General features: G+C 41.8%; 2 protein-coding genes across 2 annotated transcripts in view; one reads left to right on the top strand and one right to left on the bottom strand.

The window, feature by feature from the left end:
* The window catches only part of LOC111871770, a 203,881-nt gene that overhangs the window by 62,986 nt on the left and 121,855 nt on the right, over nucleotides 1-19,040 (bottom strand). The gene's annotated exons all lie outside the window — the stretch shown is intronic.
* Nucleotides 1-19,040, top strand: part of LOC111871771 (angiotensin-converting enzyme) — a 45,334-nt gene that overhangs the window by 23,366 nt on the left and 2,928 nt on the right. The window contains exons 3-11 of the mRNA XM_023865089.2: nucleotides 1,025-1,133; nucleotides 2,580-2,723; nucleotides 4,113-4,301; nucleotides 5,414-5,511; nucleotides 6,122-6,297; nucleotides 8,162-8,286; nucleotides 8,832-8,971; nucleotides 12,630-12,733; nucleotides 15,991-16,089. Of these exons, the coding sequence (XP_023720857.1) occupies nucleotides 1,025-1,133; nucleotides 2,580-2,723; nucleotides 4,113-4,301; nucleotides 5,414-5,511; nucleotides 6,122-6,297; nucleotides 8,162-8,286; nucleotides 8,832-8,971; nucleotides 12,630-12,733; nucleotides 15,991-16,089 (1,184 nt within the window). The remainder of the gene's footprint in view (nucleotides 1-1,024; nucleotides 1,134-2,579; nucleotides 2,724-4,112; nucleotides 4,302-5,413; nucleotides 5,512-6,121; nucleotides 6,298-8,161; nucleotides 8,287-8,831; nucleotides 8,972-12,629; nucleotides 12,734-15,990; nucleotides 16,090-19,040) is intronic.

Raw genomic sequence — 19,040 nt, 5'->3', positions numbered from 1 at the left:
TCATAATATACTAATTTACTGACTTTATAATTTTTAACTCATCCACACTCTTATCTTGGAAGAACTTAGAAAAGATCCAGAGTGAAAACTTTCTGAAATATGGATTTTGTTTCCCGAAAGCCATATGCGTGTCCTGAAATATGGATTCAATTTCTTGGAGGAGCCATTAATGTCATATGGGGAGGGATGCAGGTCTGCCCACCAGCAACCGGTCCCGTTTTCTTTTATGATGAACATATATTCGGCTTCATACGAAACAACGCACGAAGCACTCCACTACCTGTTTCTGTACATTGTAAACACCGTACTACCGTCTGTGTAAACACACACATACAGACACACTTGCTGGAACCATTAACCTCAGCCTTCAACACATATACCGTTATTAAATTAACTTTCAATTTCACGCCGGCACAAATATCAGCATGGAGACAGCGGGGATTTCCGAGGTAGGTGCAACCCTAGCGCTAATACATTCCGGAAATCTTTTGTGGTAAAAGTTCTCTGAAACGCTTTTTTCTCTGCGTCGCATGGCGTTAACCATCTAAGCCAGGGATATGAAAGTTGGTACGGATTGTGACTTATTTTACGATACACCCAGGCCACATAGATTTTCATATGGAGACAGACCGTACAGAAACATACGTACATACAAATCATATATGAATATTTTTACATACAGTCAGAGTTACAAAGATTTTAACGAGTCGAACCGCTTAGATTAATGTGTGATAAATTCACAGTAATTGGAATTTGTACAAGTGGAATGTATGCATGCAAATGGATCATTAATTTTCATGGCTATTAAAGCTCAACTGCCGCTGGTATCACGACATACAGCGATAAACTTTCAGCAAAGTACGTACATGTCCCGTGTTCTCCTCACAGCTTCTTATTAGTACTAAAACGAAAACTAAGCAATCCTGCAACGTATGTTATGTAAGCTGTGGTAAGGAGTGGGACACCGACCCGTTACTCAGCTGGCATGTAAATACATGTTGACTGACAACTTTTTTGTTTGCAGCTGAATGGGCGCGAAACCGCCATGACTACAATATACAGCTCTGCCAAGATCTGTCCATACAACAAACAGGAATGTGATCTCGCCACTGAAGGCCTGTCATTGGATCCAGGTGAATTGCATAGTCATTGAAGAGAATAATGTGGTAAAATTTCCTTGGATTAAATCACGAGGAAATATTATATTCTAACTCATAACTAGAGAAGGAGTCGGTATAGCGACGGGCTACGAGTAAGGCTGGGGCCACACGAGCGCACGAAGTATGTCCGTTGCAACGAAGGTACTTTATGACGGACGTTGCTGAGGACACCACACAGTTGCAGAATGCGGTGCGTAGATTTTTGTCTGCAATGGAGCCAGAAGAAAGCGTAGCATTCGCTTCTCTTGTTTATTTCTACAACGGACGTCACGACGTTCGTTACAACAGACGCATTTTGTGCGCTTTTGTGGCCCCAGCCTAAGATGGCCGGGGTTCAATTCTCAGGCTGAGCGAGGAACTTTCCTATACTCAAGAGCGTTCAGAACGGCGCTGGGGCCCACCGATCCTCCTACACAATTGGTACTGGAGGTTCTTTCTCCGGGGGTAAAGGGCGCTAGGCGTGAAGCTAGTGCTCAGATCAAGAATGCTGGAATATAACTCCACTCCCTCACATGTCTTCATACCATAGTACTTAAATATTTAAGTACAGAGGCAACTTTACCTGTGTTACTTTCAGCTTATAAATAGGGAAGTGTATTTCACGACGTAGGAATAAACAGGAGGTTCACGCTATTTCTTCTACGGAAGTGAAGATTGTTTTATCTGAAGTCTCTCAATGTCATAATCCAACTATGAAATGCAACTGAAATGGTAGTAGAAATTTTATTATTTCTCATGTATAAAGGTAAACGTAAAACGTAAAGAACAGGCCGTGGAGGCCCGTAGGGTTGTGAGATGTTGAGGTTCCCACATTATCTAGACAATCGGCTCACAGATGGCAGTGAGGATGTCAGCCTTACGCGACGGCCGCCCTTTACCCCCAGGAATATTCCTGGTACTCAATTCTGTTAGAAGCTGAGTCGAACCCGGGGCCATAGTGCGGCTGGAAGGATTAGGTAACTTGAAAAAAATCCACCTCGTCGGGATTCANGAGGTTGTCAGCCTTACGCGACGGCCGCCCTTTACCCCCAGGAATAGTCCTGGTACTCAATTCTGTTAGAGGCTGAGTCGACCCCGGGACCATAGTGCTGCTGGAAGGATTAGGTAACTTGAAAAAATCCACCTCGTCGGGATTCGATCCCGAGACCTTCCAGCTTGTAGCGAAGTGCCTCTACAAACTACGCTACTGCGTGCCCCTATAATGTATATTGATTTTGAAATACTTATAACATAGTCGTGCTTTATGATAGGTTCTCTACTATGCCGAGGTCCGGTGACAGGTGGGGCCTCGGGTAATTACGTATTATTACTGGTTCATGGTGCAGTCTAACAAATAAGCACGAGAGGGTACTTGTACGTTCGAATAAGATGAAAACTAAAACTGTACTTCACGAAGCCAATAAGTCGGCTATGTTACAGGCATGGAAGCAGTTATCTCCACATCCCAAGATTACGATGAACTAACATACGTCTGGAAGGCATGGCGAGATGTGTCTGGAGCCAAGATGAGGGAGGACTACAAGACGTACGTGGAGCTGAGCAACCTGGCAGCACAGAAGAACGGTGTGTATATAGGATAACTAGTGAACAATAAAGTGGAAAGCGTTTGGAGGAGCGCGGTCATTGCCAAGAAGAGGTACATCTCGCTGTCTGCATATAGGGATTGGGGATAATTGTCACTAACCTCAATCAGGATAGCCAATATCCTGTCCGAGATTTGAACAGAGCTCCTCCCGAATAAGAATGTAGAGCATTACAGCTACATCAGTGTGTTCGGTACGTAGGTGGTCTGTCTGCCACATGAATATTCATGTTCCTGCCGTGAAATGCAGAAGATTTTTGCGAATGAAATATTTATTAGTAAGATCTGCAGTTTTCTAGGTAAGCATATATATTTGTATGTGCGTGTGTGTATAATATATATTCTATATACTATATAATGGTATGCTAATGTCTCCTAAGATTTACAGAGAGATCACAAATATTTACGGTAAAAATAATTTCTTGGACCAATCGCAATTAAATTTTGTTAGGAATTCGATAAATTTCGTGATCATGAGCCAAATCCATTCCTAATGGGGAACTAAGGTCACTTTACCCATGTCTGTATAAAAATTAAGGGCGGCCGCACACCAACTGCGTCAAGACAAGCATCAAGACATGAGCCAAAAGACGCAGTCTTGTTTCATTCGTGATTGGTCAGCATAAAGCTGACGTCAGCAACATGACTCAGACCGGTGTGCGGTGGTTTTCATAATCTCATTCGTGTCTTGACTGTTACATGTCCTGACGCATGCCGGTGTACGGCCTAAGACTTGTTCTTCCAACATCATGTAAGGTAGTAAGCAGTTATGAACATGAGCAGGAGAAGACAGTGGTGGTATTTGTATGTTTGTGCAGTATCACAATGATTACCCTTGCTTAAAAATAGTAATTAAATTCTCTGTAAAGAAGCATCATTGGTTCATACTGTACTATTATTCTGTCAAAGTTTAATACCTCAGTACATAAATGTACTTCTGAACTTTTTAAGAGACTGAGGTTAGATATTATTGACGAAGTTCGTTCTTAATTATAAAAAGAAACTCCGTGGTTTTAGTCCGCAAGCGAACTATACCGACCGTGCTACTGCCACTTGTCGGCGAAGTTAGTGACAACTTTAGCGGATAAAGGTGTCGCGTGGTCAGCGNTTTGCAAAGTTCACACTTTGTAGCCTGCGAGGAAGACGAGAGGATAACATTAAGATGGGTGTTAGGAAGAATGTTCGTGAAAATGGAAAGTGGATGCAATAAGACGATTATGTGCCACGGTGGGCTTTGCTACTGCCTGTGTCAAATCTTCTTGTTCTGCCACCACACTGTTAGTTACAATAAAATAATAATAATAATAATAATAATAATAATAATAATAAAGGTGCCCTCAGTTTCAGAATGTGGACTGTTTGTGTTGCAGGCTTCAGTGACAACGGGGAGATGTGGAGGAACGAGTTTGAGACAGAGGCGTTCGTGGAAGACATGCAGGAGCTGTGGAAACAGGTGGAGCCATTGTATTTGGAACTGCATACGTATGTGAGGAGGAGGCTGAGGACGTTGTACGAGGACAAGCTGGGTGACGACGATCTTATCCCGGCGCACATCCTGGGTTCGTGAAAATGTGCAAACAAATATTCATCATAATCATCATCATTGGCAAAACATCCCTTTTTGAGCAAAGGACTTCCTTAGGAGATTCTGTCAGATTTGTCTTGAATTAGCTCATCCAGTTTTCACTTCTTTGGATTTCGCAACAATAAATTTTTGCATAGCAAGGTCATCAGCCTTGCGCCCAACTCCTGATCTGGAGTACCTTAGTCTCTGTATTTATGTCTCCCAGTGACAGGGACCGCCACTCTGGTCTAGTGGTCAGAGTTCCTGGCTACAGATCCAAAGATCCCGGGTTAGATTCCTGGCGTTACAAGATTTTCAGAGAAGTAGTGTGTGTGGAACAGGTTTCACTCAGCCTCGTGAAGATAACTGAGGAGATATTTCAAGGAAATGGCGGCTCCGGTCTAGAAAACAGAAATTAACGGCCGTGGGAATCCGTTGCGCTGACCACGCGACACCCTCTATCCGCAAAAGTTAGCATTAACTTCGCCGACAAGCGGCGGTCGCTCGGTCGATATAGTTGGCTTGCGGGCTACAGGCCACGGAGTTTTGTTTTAGGAGTGGCAGTGTGGCCCAGTTATACTTCGAGGCACTGGGCTCCCTTTTCGTCGCCTTCTACTACTCGCAAGGCTACAGTAGAGGTATTCGAACCCGCTTCCATACGAATGAAAATAAATTTCATCAGAATGAAAAATAAAAACACCTCACATCATAACAAAAGAAATGTTTTAATGTGAGAGAGAGACCGGCGTACTCAAGGAAACAGACAATTCAATGGAAGCGGTACAGATGAAGTTTGTATGATCTTTACTGAGTACCACAAGGCTATGTAGTGTAAAGTGAAAATGATGTGTTTCAAATGTTAATTATTAGCTAAACTGCAGACTATAAAAATTACAGGGCCTCCTTATATAGAGCAAACGCAAACAGGGACTAGACTGAATAGATATTAGATGCACAAATAAAACTGTAGAACTAAACTACGCCTATAATGGGCTATTGAGTCGAATTCTGCATAATTCATGATTATGGAATCCGATAACAGAACTACTTAAATGTCTACATGAAAAACTCACCAGCTGTGGAACTGACAAATCGTTGCTTTTGCAGGAAACATGTGGGCTCAAAGCTGGGAGAACATTTATGACATCGTCAAGCCATACCCTAATGCTACTGGAGTTGACGTCACCAAAAATCTCAATGATCAGGTGAGCTTCCGAGCTCTTTCGAGCGCCATTTCCATTCTGTTAAAAAAAACAGTCTTCTGGATGTGGCGCCGTGTAGAACCGACGTTTCGGAGTAACATATCTGCAGCTTCAGGATTGAAGAATAAGACATGCAGAGTTCCGTTTGCTAGCTGCTTCATGTTACTTTCTTGCTTGACTTATTCTTAGACGCTGAAGACGGAGGCTCGTATTCCTACGAACGTCGGTTGACTTATATCGGATACACGGCGTTATATCGCCGAAGACAGGAACCTCAAGTCTAATGGACTTGTTGATGGTTACAAAGAAGAAAGACTAGGGGAGAGCCGATTATATCTGGTACTGCGGACTTCACAATAATTTGTATTATTATTTAAAATCTTTAGTTTTGGTAGGATAATGATGTAACTCATGCTTTCTTTTGCTATTCACGATTCCTTACATATAAATTTCTGTATCTCTGACCTTAGATCATCTTGAATTCATATTTATTTATTTTCAATCAGTTTAATGTTATGTGCTCACGCTACTTCGACATCATACAACGCGTCCCTTAAAACACAATAATATACTAACAATACAGAATTGGTTTTGTTCTGTGTACTCGTGACAGGGTTATAATCCTCTCCGGATGTTCCAAGCATCGGACGAATTCTACAAGTCGCTAGGGCTGCCAGAGAACAGTATGTCGTACGACGAAAGCGTGGCCATGATAGAGAAACCTGAGGATGGACGCGTGGTAGTCTGCCACGCCTCAGCCTGGGACTTCTGTGACAGGCATGACTTCAGGTTAGCAGAATAACAAGCGTACGCCAATGAGTACGTTCGATATTGCCTGAGGTATAGTTAGATGCATGTACTGCCATCTTTTGGTTATAACCTGCACTCCGACGGTGTTCGATATAAATCGATCTCACTATCATGGAAAAGGAACGTTACCTCTTGCCGTAAATTTTTGTTTGGTTTACTTTACGATGGCGGCGGTCGCTCGGTCGGTATAGTTCGCTTGCGGAGTAAAACCCACGGAGTTTGTTTTCTGTTTTACTTTACGATGCCGGCATTATCTCTTATGTATAGCTTCGAATGGTAGGATTATAGATGAATAATTAATTTAAAAGTATTTGAAATGAAGCCATCTTGGAGTAGTCGGGGTACTATCCCAGCATTACCGGCAGGACTGTGAAATTCCATGAAACGCGTCGGTCAGGATAAAGTCTCGGCCGAGATTTAAACCAAGCATCTCCCGAAATCGAGTCTAGTGATTGTTGATTGTACTCATGATCTAATGTTTAGCATATGACTAGTACCTAAACCTTCCACTTTCGTTTCCAACTGCTGACACTATCATGGAAAATGAAAAACATCTCTCATAATGAGAGCTAAGGGAATGAAGATGGAAGTAGTCCAAGTTCCTTCTATTGCGCAGTCACTTACACTCAGGATAGGGACAATGGAGTGCTCTTGTGAACGCGGTAATGAACCTTCGGGTTCCTTAAAATGCTGGGCAGTTCTTGAGTAACTGCACAACTGGTGGCTTCTCAAGAAGGGCTCAGCTCCATGAGGTTAGTTAGTCAGTTACATTGCCCATAAAATTACAGTTGAATTAATTAACTATACTTAACAGACATTTAGAAAGCCGGGAAGATAAATCCGAGTTCATATAAACGACAATATAACAATGTACAAGTATGATGAAATTGGAAGTGCCATCAGTAAATCATGGTTTCCCCATTTTTCAAAGCCAGAATTTCTTCATGAAGGTGACATGTAAGTCAAAATTTCTATTTATATTGAATTCTGAAAAGCATCGGGCACAGATTATTAACAAAAAAACAAACTCCGTGGCTTGTAGTCCGCAAGCGAATTATACCGACCGAGCGACCGTCGCTTTTCGGTGAAGTTAATGCCAACTTTTGCGGATAGAGGGTGTCACGTGGTCAGCGAAACGGATCCACAAGGCCGTTAATCTCGGTTTTCTAGACAGATTACACTCGTATATTACGATGTATAAATGTGGGTATTAAGAGCTTTATCTCCGGCTAATTCCGCAGCTAGATCATGCAAATGAAAATGGAAAATAATGTACACATTAAAATATGGATATAGGTTTGCAATATTCGCAATCTAAATTTAACTCTTTACAGTCCAATGGCTCTATATTTACCACGTGTTTTAACATACCCACAGAGTGTACTTGTTTGTTTCCTCAGATTCTCGTAACAAATAAAGATTGCATCGTAACCAGCAATAATTGATTGATTCTTGTAGCGGAGAATTACCGTATTTGCGCATGTATAGGCCGCACATTTTTTGCCAAAAATTCAAGAGGAAAACTGGGGTGCGGCTTATATTCGAAATATTCGAAATCACACTTCATTTAAAAAAAATTATATTCATAATTAGTAATACAGGGTGTAATACTCCTGAAATAATATTCCAAGAAAATTATTTTTTCTATAATTTCTGTCTGAAAATTGTGCTGCGGCCTATACACGCACGCGGCCTATACATGCGTAAATACGGTAATGTGTTTCCTGTGAGGTATGGACTGAATTTTTATATAATGTTTAGAAGAAGTTCAGTATTTAAGAGTTTACAGTAATTTTACCAATATAATCCATCTACGAATAAACTGAATATATGATTCAAACAGGATCAAGATGTGCACCAAAGTGAACATGGAGGACTTCGTGACAATCCATCATGAAATGGGCCACATCCAATACTATATCCAATACAAGGACCAGCCATATGCTCTGCGGGCCGGAGCTAACCCAGGTATGCAAAGTCTCGTGACAATGCTTGCATGCGTGTATGTGCAAACTGTACGTCTGATTTGTAACGGAGTGGCATATTGTTCATTTCATCTGCACGATGTCATCGCCTAGAAACAAAAGCCGCACAACATTATTGAAATCTTCTGGGTCTATAACAGGACCTATATCAGTTAAGAATCACGTTATCAAGAGCCACCATTTTAGACGTGGAAAAACATAAGGAATTGAAACGCTTTCAGCTGTTTTAACTTCTCTGCACTTACCCGTGACACGAATTAGAGCTCCACGATCTATTTTTTTATAAGTATGAATGAGTACAATTTATTCGCGTCTGTAAGTTTGTAACAATGAATTTCTGTTTTCCTAAACTTATATGATAATGAATACATTGATGAACTCTTAAGTATGAAAGTTCTTTAAGAAATGTGAAGTTTGAATATCCCATGATGCAATGTGGGAACGTGCAAACACCTAGAAATATATGAAACGTTGTCTTATTGTAATGACGTCATTTTCGGTAAAAAAAGGTTATGTTCGATACTGTAGGTTTCCATGAGGCTGTAGGTGATACTATTGCCCTCTCTGTGTCTACGCCCCAGCACTTGCAGAAAGTTGGACTTCTTCAGGACTACGCCGATACGAAGGAAGACAACATCAATGCACTAATGCAGATAGCGCTACAGAAGGTACGAGTATTACGGCAGAAAGATGTACTTCCAATTTATATCTACAATGCAGTGCAGATAAATATCACAATTTTATGTGTTATAACGTTAGTAGCAACATACGATGGGGTGAAAAATAGTGACTGTCATGAAGTTTATGAAAACAATTCTTTTTCGTATAGGAAATTAAAAACTTGCCCGCGCCATAGCTCAAGCGGTTAGTCGCTGGCTTCCTACCGCGGCGGCCCGGGTTCGATCCCGTGTCTGGTCAAGTGTGATTTGTGGTGGACAAAGTGGTGCTGGGACGGGTTTTCTCCGAGTACTTCGGTTTCCCCTGCCAATCTTCATTCCACCAAATTCTCCATCGTTAACGTGTAACATTCCCATCCACAGAAGGAAGACAGAAACATACTGAAAGCATTATGACTGCAATCAGACCTGTCTCTGTAATATTAGAAAGTTAGAAAGTGTACCCACAGTGTAACAATTCTGGCTCGTTTGCTACCTTCTGTTTAACTATCTCTAAAAACCTTAAGATTTAATGCAAAACTGAACTAATCATAAAGAGTTATGTGTTACTTTCTTCCAAAACTTTCGTTCGAAATAATTTTATTCCGATAAATATTCTTTTGTCTCCTCGTCTGCTGTCCAAAAACATAAAATTAGAATATACAAACTATAATTTTGCCTGTGGTTCTGTATGGGAGTGAAACTCGACTCTGACATAAAGGGAAGAACATCGACTGAGGGTGTTTGAGAACAGGGTGTTGAGAATATTTGGACCGAAGAGAGATGAAGTGACAGAAGGTTTGAGAAAACTGCATAATGAGGAGCTTCATAACTTGTACTTTTCTCCAAGTATAATTAGAATGATCAAGTCAAGGAGGATGAGGTGGGCAGTTCATGTAGCACGAATGGAAGAGACGAGGAATGCGTATAGGATATTGGTGGGAAAGCCAGAAGGAAAGAGACCACTGGTAAGACCAAGGCGTAGGTGGGTGGACAATATTAAAATGGATCTTAGATAGATAGGACGGGATGGTATGGATTGAATTGATCTGGCTCAGGATAGGGACCAGTGGAGGGCTCTTGTGAACATGGTAATGAACCTTCGGGTTCCATAAAATTCTGGAAAATTCTTGAGTAGCTGCAGAATTGGCGGCTCCTCCAGAAGGGCTCAGCTCCATGAGTAAGTAAGTAAGTAAGTAAATATTCAGCGAATTATGCCAGAGTTGTGCACAGAAATACGCCTACATGATCATGTAAAGTATCTACCAAGAGTGTCCGTTTTTAGAAGAAATTAGAAATATGTAAATAAATTTTAACAGTGCCACCAAATATAAAGTTTCATGATCAACCATTCGCGGTTCTCCATGACAGACATCTTCATTTCTTTCATTTCTTCATTTCAAACTCTGCAAGAAGCGGGCAAAATGAACGCGAGTTTTACATTTTAATAAAATAAAGACTTTGGCAACAGGATTATTTATATTTTAATTAAATGTACATGAATTGAGGTGTGCGTGTGTTCTGTACATTTATGTTTATTGCCTAATATAAACTTCTTCGCTCTTTGTTATTTAATTAATTCAATGATTGCACAGGAAAATGTACTGGACATAAGTAGTTAATTTATTTCTTTTCACAAACCCTTTCCTTCGAAACGTTTTAGTTCCGATAGAAACATATAATGAATTACGCTCGAAATTATTGAAAAAGCGCACATAAGTCATCGTGTAAACTGTCCAGTTTTTTTGTCCAATTTTAACCAAAGTTGGACTGCGTACATAACTTTTAGTAAAACTCCCTAATACAAAATGTAATAAAAAATAATTCAGCAGTTCTTGACTGGTTAAATTCAGACAAACAGATACAGGCTCTACATGACTTCATTTTACAAATTTTTGTTGCGAAAGGGCCAACAAGTATTGGAGAAGAACTACAATATTATATTTATACTTAGTCTTAACCTGCGAATTTAAGTATCCTCAGGCCCGCGCCATATCTCAAGCGGTTAGTCGCTGGTTTCCCATCGCGGCGGCCCGGGTTCGATCCCGGGTCTGGTCAAATGGGTTTTCTGGTGGACAAAGTGACACTGTGGCAGGTTTTCTCCATGTACTTTGGTTTCCCCTGCCACTCTTCATTGCACCAATTGCTCCAAAATCACCTTCACCTATCATCTGGGGCTGGTACAATAGGCCAGAAATGGCCGCAGTACAAGGGACTTAGTTCCACCCCACTAGCAATAAAGAAAAATACCTATCCTCAGAAACTAAAAGCAATTGGTTTCTTAGTACAATTTGGCTGTGAAAATTTCAGGGATTTCTGCAAGGGCGAATCGAATACGGTCTGTCTGGCACGGAACCACTGTCTTTCCCTAAACAACTGCTCTATGTATTCATACGTCCGCATTTCTTCCTGGATGATTGGATGATTGCTCTTAAATTCGTCTGTTACGTGTTAATAATCTTATCATTACGTGCTCACAAAATAATAATCTCAATATGATCACCTAAACCCAAGAAATTATTCAGCGATGAGTTGAACAACAACACAGCCCATATATGGACTGCAGCATTCTGTTGCACTGTGTACTTCTGACTTTCTGCTGTACTTCTTGCCCTCTATGTACAACTTCGGCTAATATTACACTTGCATATGAGCACCCGGAATGTTCCTGGGGGGTAAAGGGCGGCCGGCGCGTAAGGCTGACAACCTCGCCGCCATCTGTGAGCCGATTGTTTAGAAAATGTGGGAGCCTCGACGTCTCACAACCCTATGAGCCTTCACGGCCTGGTTCGAGGATAGCTTTACTTACTTACTTACTACAGAACATATCCCTTCATTTGAGGACGGAGACAGATCCAGTTTCAGAAATCCTCTGTTCTTTATTGTTCTTTGGAATACCGGGCGATACACAAAGTCCAAAACTCAGTAATCCGAGGAATACAGTACTTCACTCATATCCTGTGTCTCTATTGGCTGCAGTGTTGTTCTTAGGTCTTCCATTCAAACTTCCCACATTTTATCAGATATTAGAACAGAAAGTATGAATGGTAGTAAAATGAAGCAACAGGAAATACAAGAACTCAAAAACTTGTAATTGACACACCAATAAACCTCTACATGAGCACCACTGGTAGCACGAACAATATCCAATCTGTATTCAATTTCTTGCCACGTTCTTTCCAACATGTCCATTGGTACAGTAGCAATCGTTTCACGGATGCGAGCGCGTAAATCTGGGAGGTCATTCACTGGAGTCACGAACACACGGTTCTTCACGTAACCCCAGAGGAACAAAGTGAGCGGAGTGAGGTCCGGTGAACGTGGTGGCCACAGAATTGGTCCGCCACGTCCAATCCAGCGATCTTGGAAGGTGGCACTGATTTACCTCCGAACATCCAGACCCCAATGTGGGGGGCTCCATCTTGTTGGAAGATTATGCTAGGCTGCAGATCGGCTACCTGAGGGTACAGGAACTGTTCTAACATGCCAATGTATACGCGGCCAGATACTATAGCTTCACAGAAGAAAACTGAAATAAAATTCTTTGAGTTTTTCTTTAATATAGTGTTAATTATAATCCATAATTTACCACAATTTGTTCGCAAAGATTAATTAAAATGTGGGAGGTTTGAACGGAACACGCTGTATATTATTCTCTTCTCTTGCACAGGTTGCCTTTCTTCCGTTCGGTCTCCTGATCGACATGTGGCGATGGGATGTTTTCAGCGGAAAAGTTAACGAGTCACAGTGGAACACTCACTGGTGGGAACTGAGGTGAGAACAGGCTCAGTCAAACTGTTCTGCCATGTTCAAGGACAGCAGAAACGTAATCTAATTACAAGTGACAAATCCATTATGGTACAGCTCTGTCGGCTGCAAGTTTCTATTCGAGAAACAGGAATGTTGCTTTGTCATATCGCCCCATGAGTAATTATCAGTTTCTTAGTAGTTCATGATGTCTGCGATTGACTGACCATCATACAAGTAGCTTCGCCATTCGAGGGGTAAGAAAAAACACTGGAGGTCAGGAGAAGGCCTCTGATGAGAGGGAAAGAGAATACCACGGTAACTGTTTCTCTGGAAGCAGAACCTGAAGGTTCAGCATCTGCTAACGCCGAAGTCCACCGATGGACACAATCCGGAACCAGATTCGTCCACTCTCCATCCTCACGAAGATCAAGCTGCATGCTGAGGTTTGATATTCTATGAGGATTACTTCTACTCCGAAGATGGAGGAACACGTTCCTCCGAAACGCCATATTTACCAGACTACACTTTCACGTCACAAAAGAGATTTATCCCCATCTTGATACGGTTCTCACATCTCTCTCGGCCTTTCAACATATCAACAGGTTCACAATTAGAATTTTGAAAGGACTTCTTGACTTAGTTATTAGAGAGGGTGGGGTTCCCCATGCACTTAGACCTGTAGTGGTCCATTGTGCTTCCCTCTATGATTTCTACCAGCCTCTATATCCTACCCGCATTGGTGCTTACCATCAGTCCCACCCAGCCAGCGAGACCGGCTCTCTACTGGCTGAGAAGTATCTATAATGCTTCCCCCATCTACCGGAGGTATTAGTGACTGCTGTTGGGCGGCAAACGTCCGCAATTTTGCTCAGTGACCTCCTTTGGAAGTATGAGGTTCTTTTACGTGCCGTAAAGCTACGACACGGGACCCACGGCTTAAAGTCCCCCCGGAGGACTTGTTCCTTGAATTTTTCCGCCCTTAAAAATTCGACGACATCCGCCGGGTATTTGAACCCGCGTACTACGAGTCATGAGGTGGGAACGTTACCTCTAGACTATGGAGGCTGCTACTTCTTGACATGCTGTTTCAAGCAATAAGGCCAGCCCATCACAGCCCCTTATATTTCAATGTTCTGACAGTAGGTTATTAGATGAACTGTATGGATTAAGAAGTTTCTTGCTATGTAGCATCCTGAATTGTCTTAACTTCATATGTCTTTGGATCCAAATAGTTTCCCGAACATTTTGTTCTCAGACATTTGTAATTTGTATGGCTGATTTATTGTGACAGTTGGCTGAATCTTATTTCTATTAATTTCATTTCTGAATAAGCCTATATCTTGCCATAATACAGCTATGTTTACTTTCTAGATTATAATTCCGAATTATGAATTCAGGAATATGGTCCATGGACATTTTACATAAATGAAGCTGTATTATAATTGGAAGACTTCCGTTTGAGAGTTAGTTTTCCAACAATTTTGAAAATAGTTTTGCTAAAACCAAAGTATATTGTTTATTATGATCATTGGTCTCCTTTGCAACACATTTTAAATGACTACTTTGTTCCAAATAATGAACACTTGTATCCCTCCAAACGATCAAGTAGGTCTGTAAGAGTTTTGATGTGGGCCTTTTCCTTTCAGCACATTCATTTTTGCATAAAACCTGATGTGAATTATGTAAAATGTCATATTTCTAGCGCCGATTGTAGTGTATCTGCATAAAGGAAAATTAACATTCCTAACTAAATAATTAATAAATTAATTCTTTATTATCATAAAACTGTGAAATGTTCAGATATGCCCTTCCTGTTTCCAGGTTGTTATACGTGTATTAATCTGCATTCCGAAAATTAAGTAAACAAAGGCTGTACACTAATATCTTTATGGCACAAACTTGCAGTGTTGTATGTCGTGTTAAGGGTTCCGTTTTCTAGGATGCAAAGCCGTGTAGTATTTCTTACGTGGCTTAGGCTAGGAACCCACACAGCGACATCGGTCGTATGGAAAAATGTCGTACGACCGCTGTCTCTGTGTGTTCCTAGCCGAAGGCGCCAGTTGATATTCAGCTGCCTACACGGCGTTACATTCCGTACGACAAAATTTCTATACTCTGTATTAAGAGTTCATAATGTAGCTCCCATCTCACATGTTGACATGACCTCCTTTGGATTCTGATTCTTAAATTAAAATCAGGAAACTATGATAACCCGCAGTGATATGAAGTTCATACACACACAAAATGACATTAATATCCGCCAGTTAATCCAAAATTTTAGATGGGCCAAACACAGGGAAATTTTTTACCTATTTTCAGATAGGAAAGTGGGCTATAACATCGTCTTTGGTAACGACGTAAAAGATATACGTGCGTAGTTATTCCTGTGCTTAATTAATTAAGCATCACGCGAGGAAGATATGTGGAGGAGTGGAGGTATAGCTCCATCATTCTTGATATCGGCACTAAATGGAGGTGAGAAGTCAACTTCACGCCCCTGCCGCTCCACTCCCCAAGGAATCAGCCCCCGATGCCCGTTGTATAGGAGGCCGAGTCGGCCCCAGAGCAGGTCTGGACGTTGTGAAGAGCAAAATCTCCTTTTCATGGCGGAAATCAAACCCCTGTTCCACGGCAGCTCAGCCCGTAACCTAGTAGTTATATCAATTGAACTACGTACCTAGACATTTATCTACCTTACATAAAAAAAAACTCCGTGGCTTTAGTCCGCAAGCGAACTATACCGACCGAGCGACCGCCGCTTGTCGGCGAAGTTAGTGACAACTTTAGCGTATAAAGGGTGGGGCGTGATCAGCGCAACGGATCCCTACGGCCGTTAATTTCGGTTTTCTAGACCGGAGTCGCTATTTCCTTGAAATGGCTGCTCAATCATCCTCACGAGGCTGAGTGGACCCCATTCCAGACCCACTACATCTCAGACAATGTGGTAGCGCCGGGAATCGAACCCGGACCTCTAGATCTGTAGCCAGGAACTCTGACCACTAGACCACAGAGGCGGTCTTACTGAGTGATATGTTGTTATGAATGGGTGTTCAAGCTTTTTAGGTTTACGTAAGGCTAACGACGCGTTGTTCGTCGAGCAGCTTCTGTGCATCTCCTGGCTAATGCGTCTGTTTTCAGTTCGACCTGTAGCGGGACATCACATGTCTCAAATGAGTTCTTGTTGTTCTAGTGAGTCCTCCAAAGAAAACTTGAAGTGAACTACCACAGCTATGAAGCAGATGTTTCAATTGTTAAAGTGGATCATGCGCGTGTGTTGGCAGGGAGACAATCCAGCGAGTGAAGCCTCCTGTGTCAAGGTCGGAAGCAGATTTCGATCCCGGCGCAAAGTATCATGTGCCAGCCAGTTCGCAATACATCTCGTGAGTATTCCAATAACTTCCGTATTTTACTCCATTTTCCAAAGTTCACATTCTGCACCATTATATTTTCGTAAAGATCTTCGTATATTTTGAAGAATGCCGTCTCGTGGGATGTGTCGCCGTGTGGATACTGTATAAGCCGACGTTTCGGAAGAACGTATCGCCTCCATCTTCATGGTATAAGAAAAAAGAAAAATCCTTGAGCGAGGAGCCGACGTGAGCAGGTGGCTGCAGACTGCCACATCCCACGAGACGGCATTCTTCATGGTCACCGCCGTGAAAACCTGAAATCTTACTTTGTATATTTTCTTCATATGTTGCCCTCATTTCTTTGGCAACTTCACTTCTTTTCTTCGCACTTTCACGTCATTACTCTTCCCCTTCTTTGCTTCTTTGTTTAATTTCCGTTTTTGCACCGTCACTGTCTTTTTCCCGTACATTGCAATTACTGTAGAATTGTACACAAACTTTCCTCTTCTTAGTGTTACAGAAAAGGAATATTTCGCTTGCTTTCGGTTCCTCCGTAAGAGTATCGCTATATCAGGTCCATAAGCATATAATCTAATAACAAAAAAAAAAGGATAGATTTCGGTATGTTCGAAATGAAGTTTCAAAAATGTGCCTCTCTGCTAAGCCATGTCTGTTCGTCAGTCCTTCCGTTCATATGTAACAGCTCCAATGCTGGTCAACATATTTCCATGAAATTTGGTACTGGAGAATTTCATTATAATTTGCAGATATAGTTCAGTTTGTGTTAAAATCGGGCAGCAATAATGTATATATACTCTTATGTGAAGTGCTACGTTCCTTTCTGCCTTCTTCTCGAAAGTAACAATTCCATAAACACTTCTTAGATCAAAATTGTGTCCAGCAAACAGAAAAATTAAACAGGCGTTTCGCGTTCAACACTTTTTCCCCATATGCCTTGTGGTTTACACGATGGTTAAACAAAAGTGATGGTTATATTTTACAGGGATAGACCGAAGACGCCAGGATTTTTACGCTATGTGATCATTTCTTAACATGTTTTTAATTCAGTTAATGCGTTATAAACAGAGGTTTAAAGTTTTACGTCACAAAATGCTTTACCAATTGATGTATTTCTAGATGTAACTATTCGCAAGTAGCATGGCCGCGCCATAGCTCAAGCGGTTAGTCGCTGGCTTCCCACCGCGACAGCCCGGGTTCGATCCCGGCGTCTGGTCAAGTTGGATTTGTGGTGGACAAAGTGGCGCTGGGGCAGGTTTTCTCCGAGTACTTCGGTTTCCCTTGCCAATCTTCATTCCACCAATTGCTCCACAATCACCCTCACCTATCATCTGGGGCTGGTACAATAGGCCAGAAGTGGCCGCAGTACAAGGGCTTAGTCCCACCCCGCTAGCAATAAAAAAACGCGCAAGTAGCAGAATAGTTTCGGAGAAGCTAACAGTAGCTCAACTTATCAAGAACTCCTCTTCCTCTGCTTCACGGAACCGGAAGGATACTGTCGGGTCACAATAACCTACGACTGGTCACTATAGTCGATCTCGGCTGCAGGGTTTGTTTCGCCGCCGCTGCAGCTACGGCCTTCTTCGGATGATGAGGCCGACGATTCCTCTACCTGGGGTGCCGTCTTTGCCTCTTTCCCCGCACCTTCCTCGCGGTTGTCGTAGTGACAGGTTGGGAATGTAGAAGGATGGGTGGGCACCAGTAGATACCTGTTTGGCAGGATCGTGGCTCTGACTGGGATCAGTAGAGCCGGAGATGTGATCTCTAGGTCTTAAGGAGCCACGCTCAGCAAGACAGAAAGAACCTGGTTTCACAGGCACACACCATGATCACGCAGGCGCACAGCAGAGAGATATATTATTACGTAACACACGTATTTACACTTACGTTTACAGGAATCCACTTTAATAATGTGATTTACTTCAAGTAAGTCATAGTGGCTAAATAAATTGTCGTAGTTCCCCCTGGTCACTAATAAGTAATGTATCCCAGTTGGCCGAATAATTAAATGATTGTTAACTTATAAATTTCGAAGGGCGCAGATTCTGCGTCCTACCTATTGAAAGGACTGGGAGCGGATTCCGTGTAGAATTGGCTCGTTCTGAGACGGTAGAGACCTCAGGGCCTTCAGCTTCAGTCATACGTTTCCTCCCCCGAGATCCTCCATTGGCTCATTTCGAAAACAAGCGCTACAACATAGCGACATCAACACAGGGAGCAACCTGTACATATATCATCGTAAGAAAATCTAATATACATCACTCCAAACAAACAACCTGTTGGGTGACATACAGAATAACGAGCATAAGCTCCACAAGACGATAGGAAGGTCAAGACCACACGACCTAACTTATGTGAGAAGATACCGATACGCATGCGCCCCACACTACTTGTATAGTCGCTTCTACCACCAGAATATCACGTCACGTAGCGAGCACAAAGATTTAAAGAGATTTATTGCAATATACGTACTTCATTACCATTTTAGTACAATTTTAATTTTTGCGTTTTAATCTTTAGTCTCTAATTTTTAAATTATCTGCGTATTTAAAATTTTAGCTGAAAGACTCAATTTATGCATTTAAAAACACTCAAGTGCTCAATAAGGATCCTTATTGAAGAATCTGATGCAATTCAACAACTGAGTTTGATATCATTGTACGCCTGATGATGACCCAGTATAAGGGTCGAAACATATGCGTCAATAAAGACAGTGTCTACTTTATTTTAAATACAACATTTTGTTGTGTAGACTACAACTGCTTACTTTTGTATACATTTTGTGTACACACGAAATAACTTCTGTATTTGAAATTGGTTCGGACCAAATATTCTTCTCAGCTTTTTTTTTTACTACATTAAAAATCAAGGAGGATGAGGTGGGCAGGGAATGTAGCACAAATGGGGGAGAAGAAGAATGCATATAGGATATTGGTGGGAAAGCCAGAAGGAAAGAGACCACA

The sequence above is a fragment of the Cryptotermes secundus genome, unplaced genomic scaffold (assembly GCF_002891405.2).
Source record: "Cryptotermes secundus unplaced genomic scaffold, Csec_1.0 scaffold746, whole genome shotgun sequence".
Classification (NCBI taxonomy): Eukaryota; Metazoa; Arthropoda; class Insecta; order Blattodea; family Kalotermitidae; genus Cryptotermes; species Cryptotermes secundus.
The sequence above is the reverse complement of the archived record's forward strand: the minus strand, read 5'-3'. Positions and strand labels throughout refer to the sequence as shown.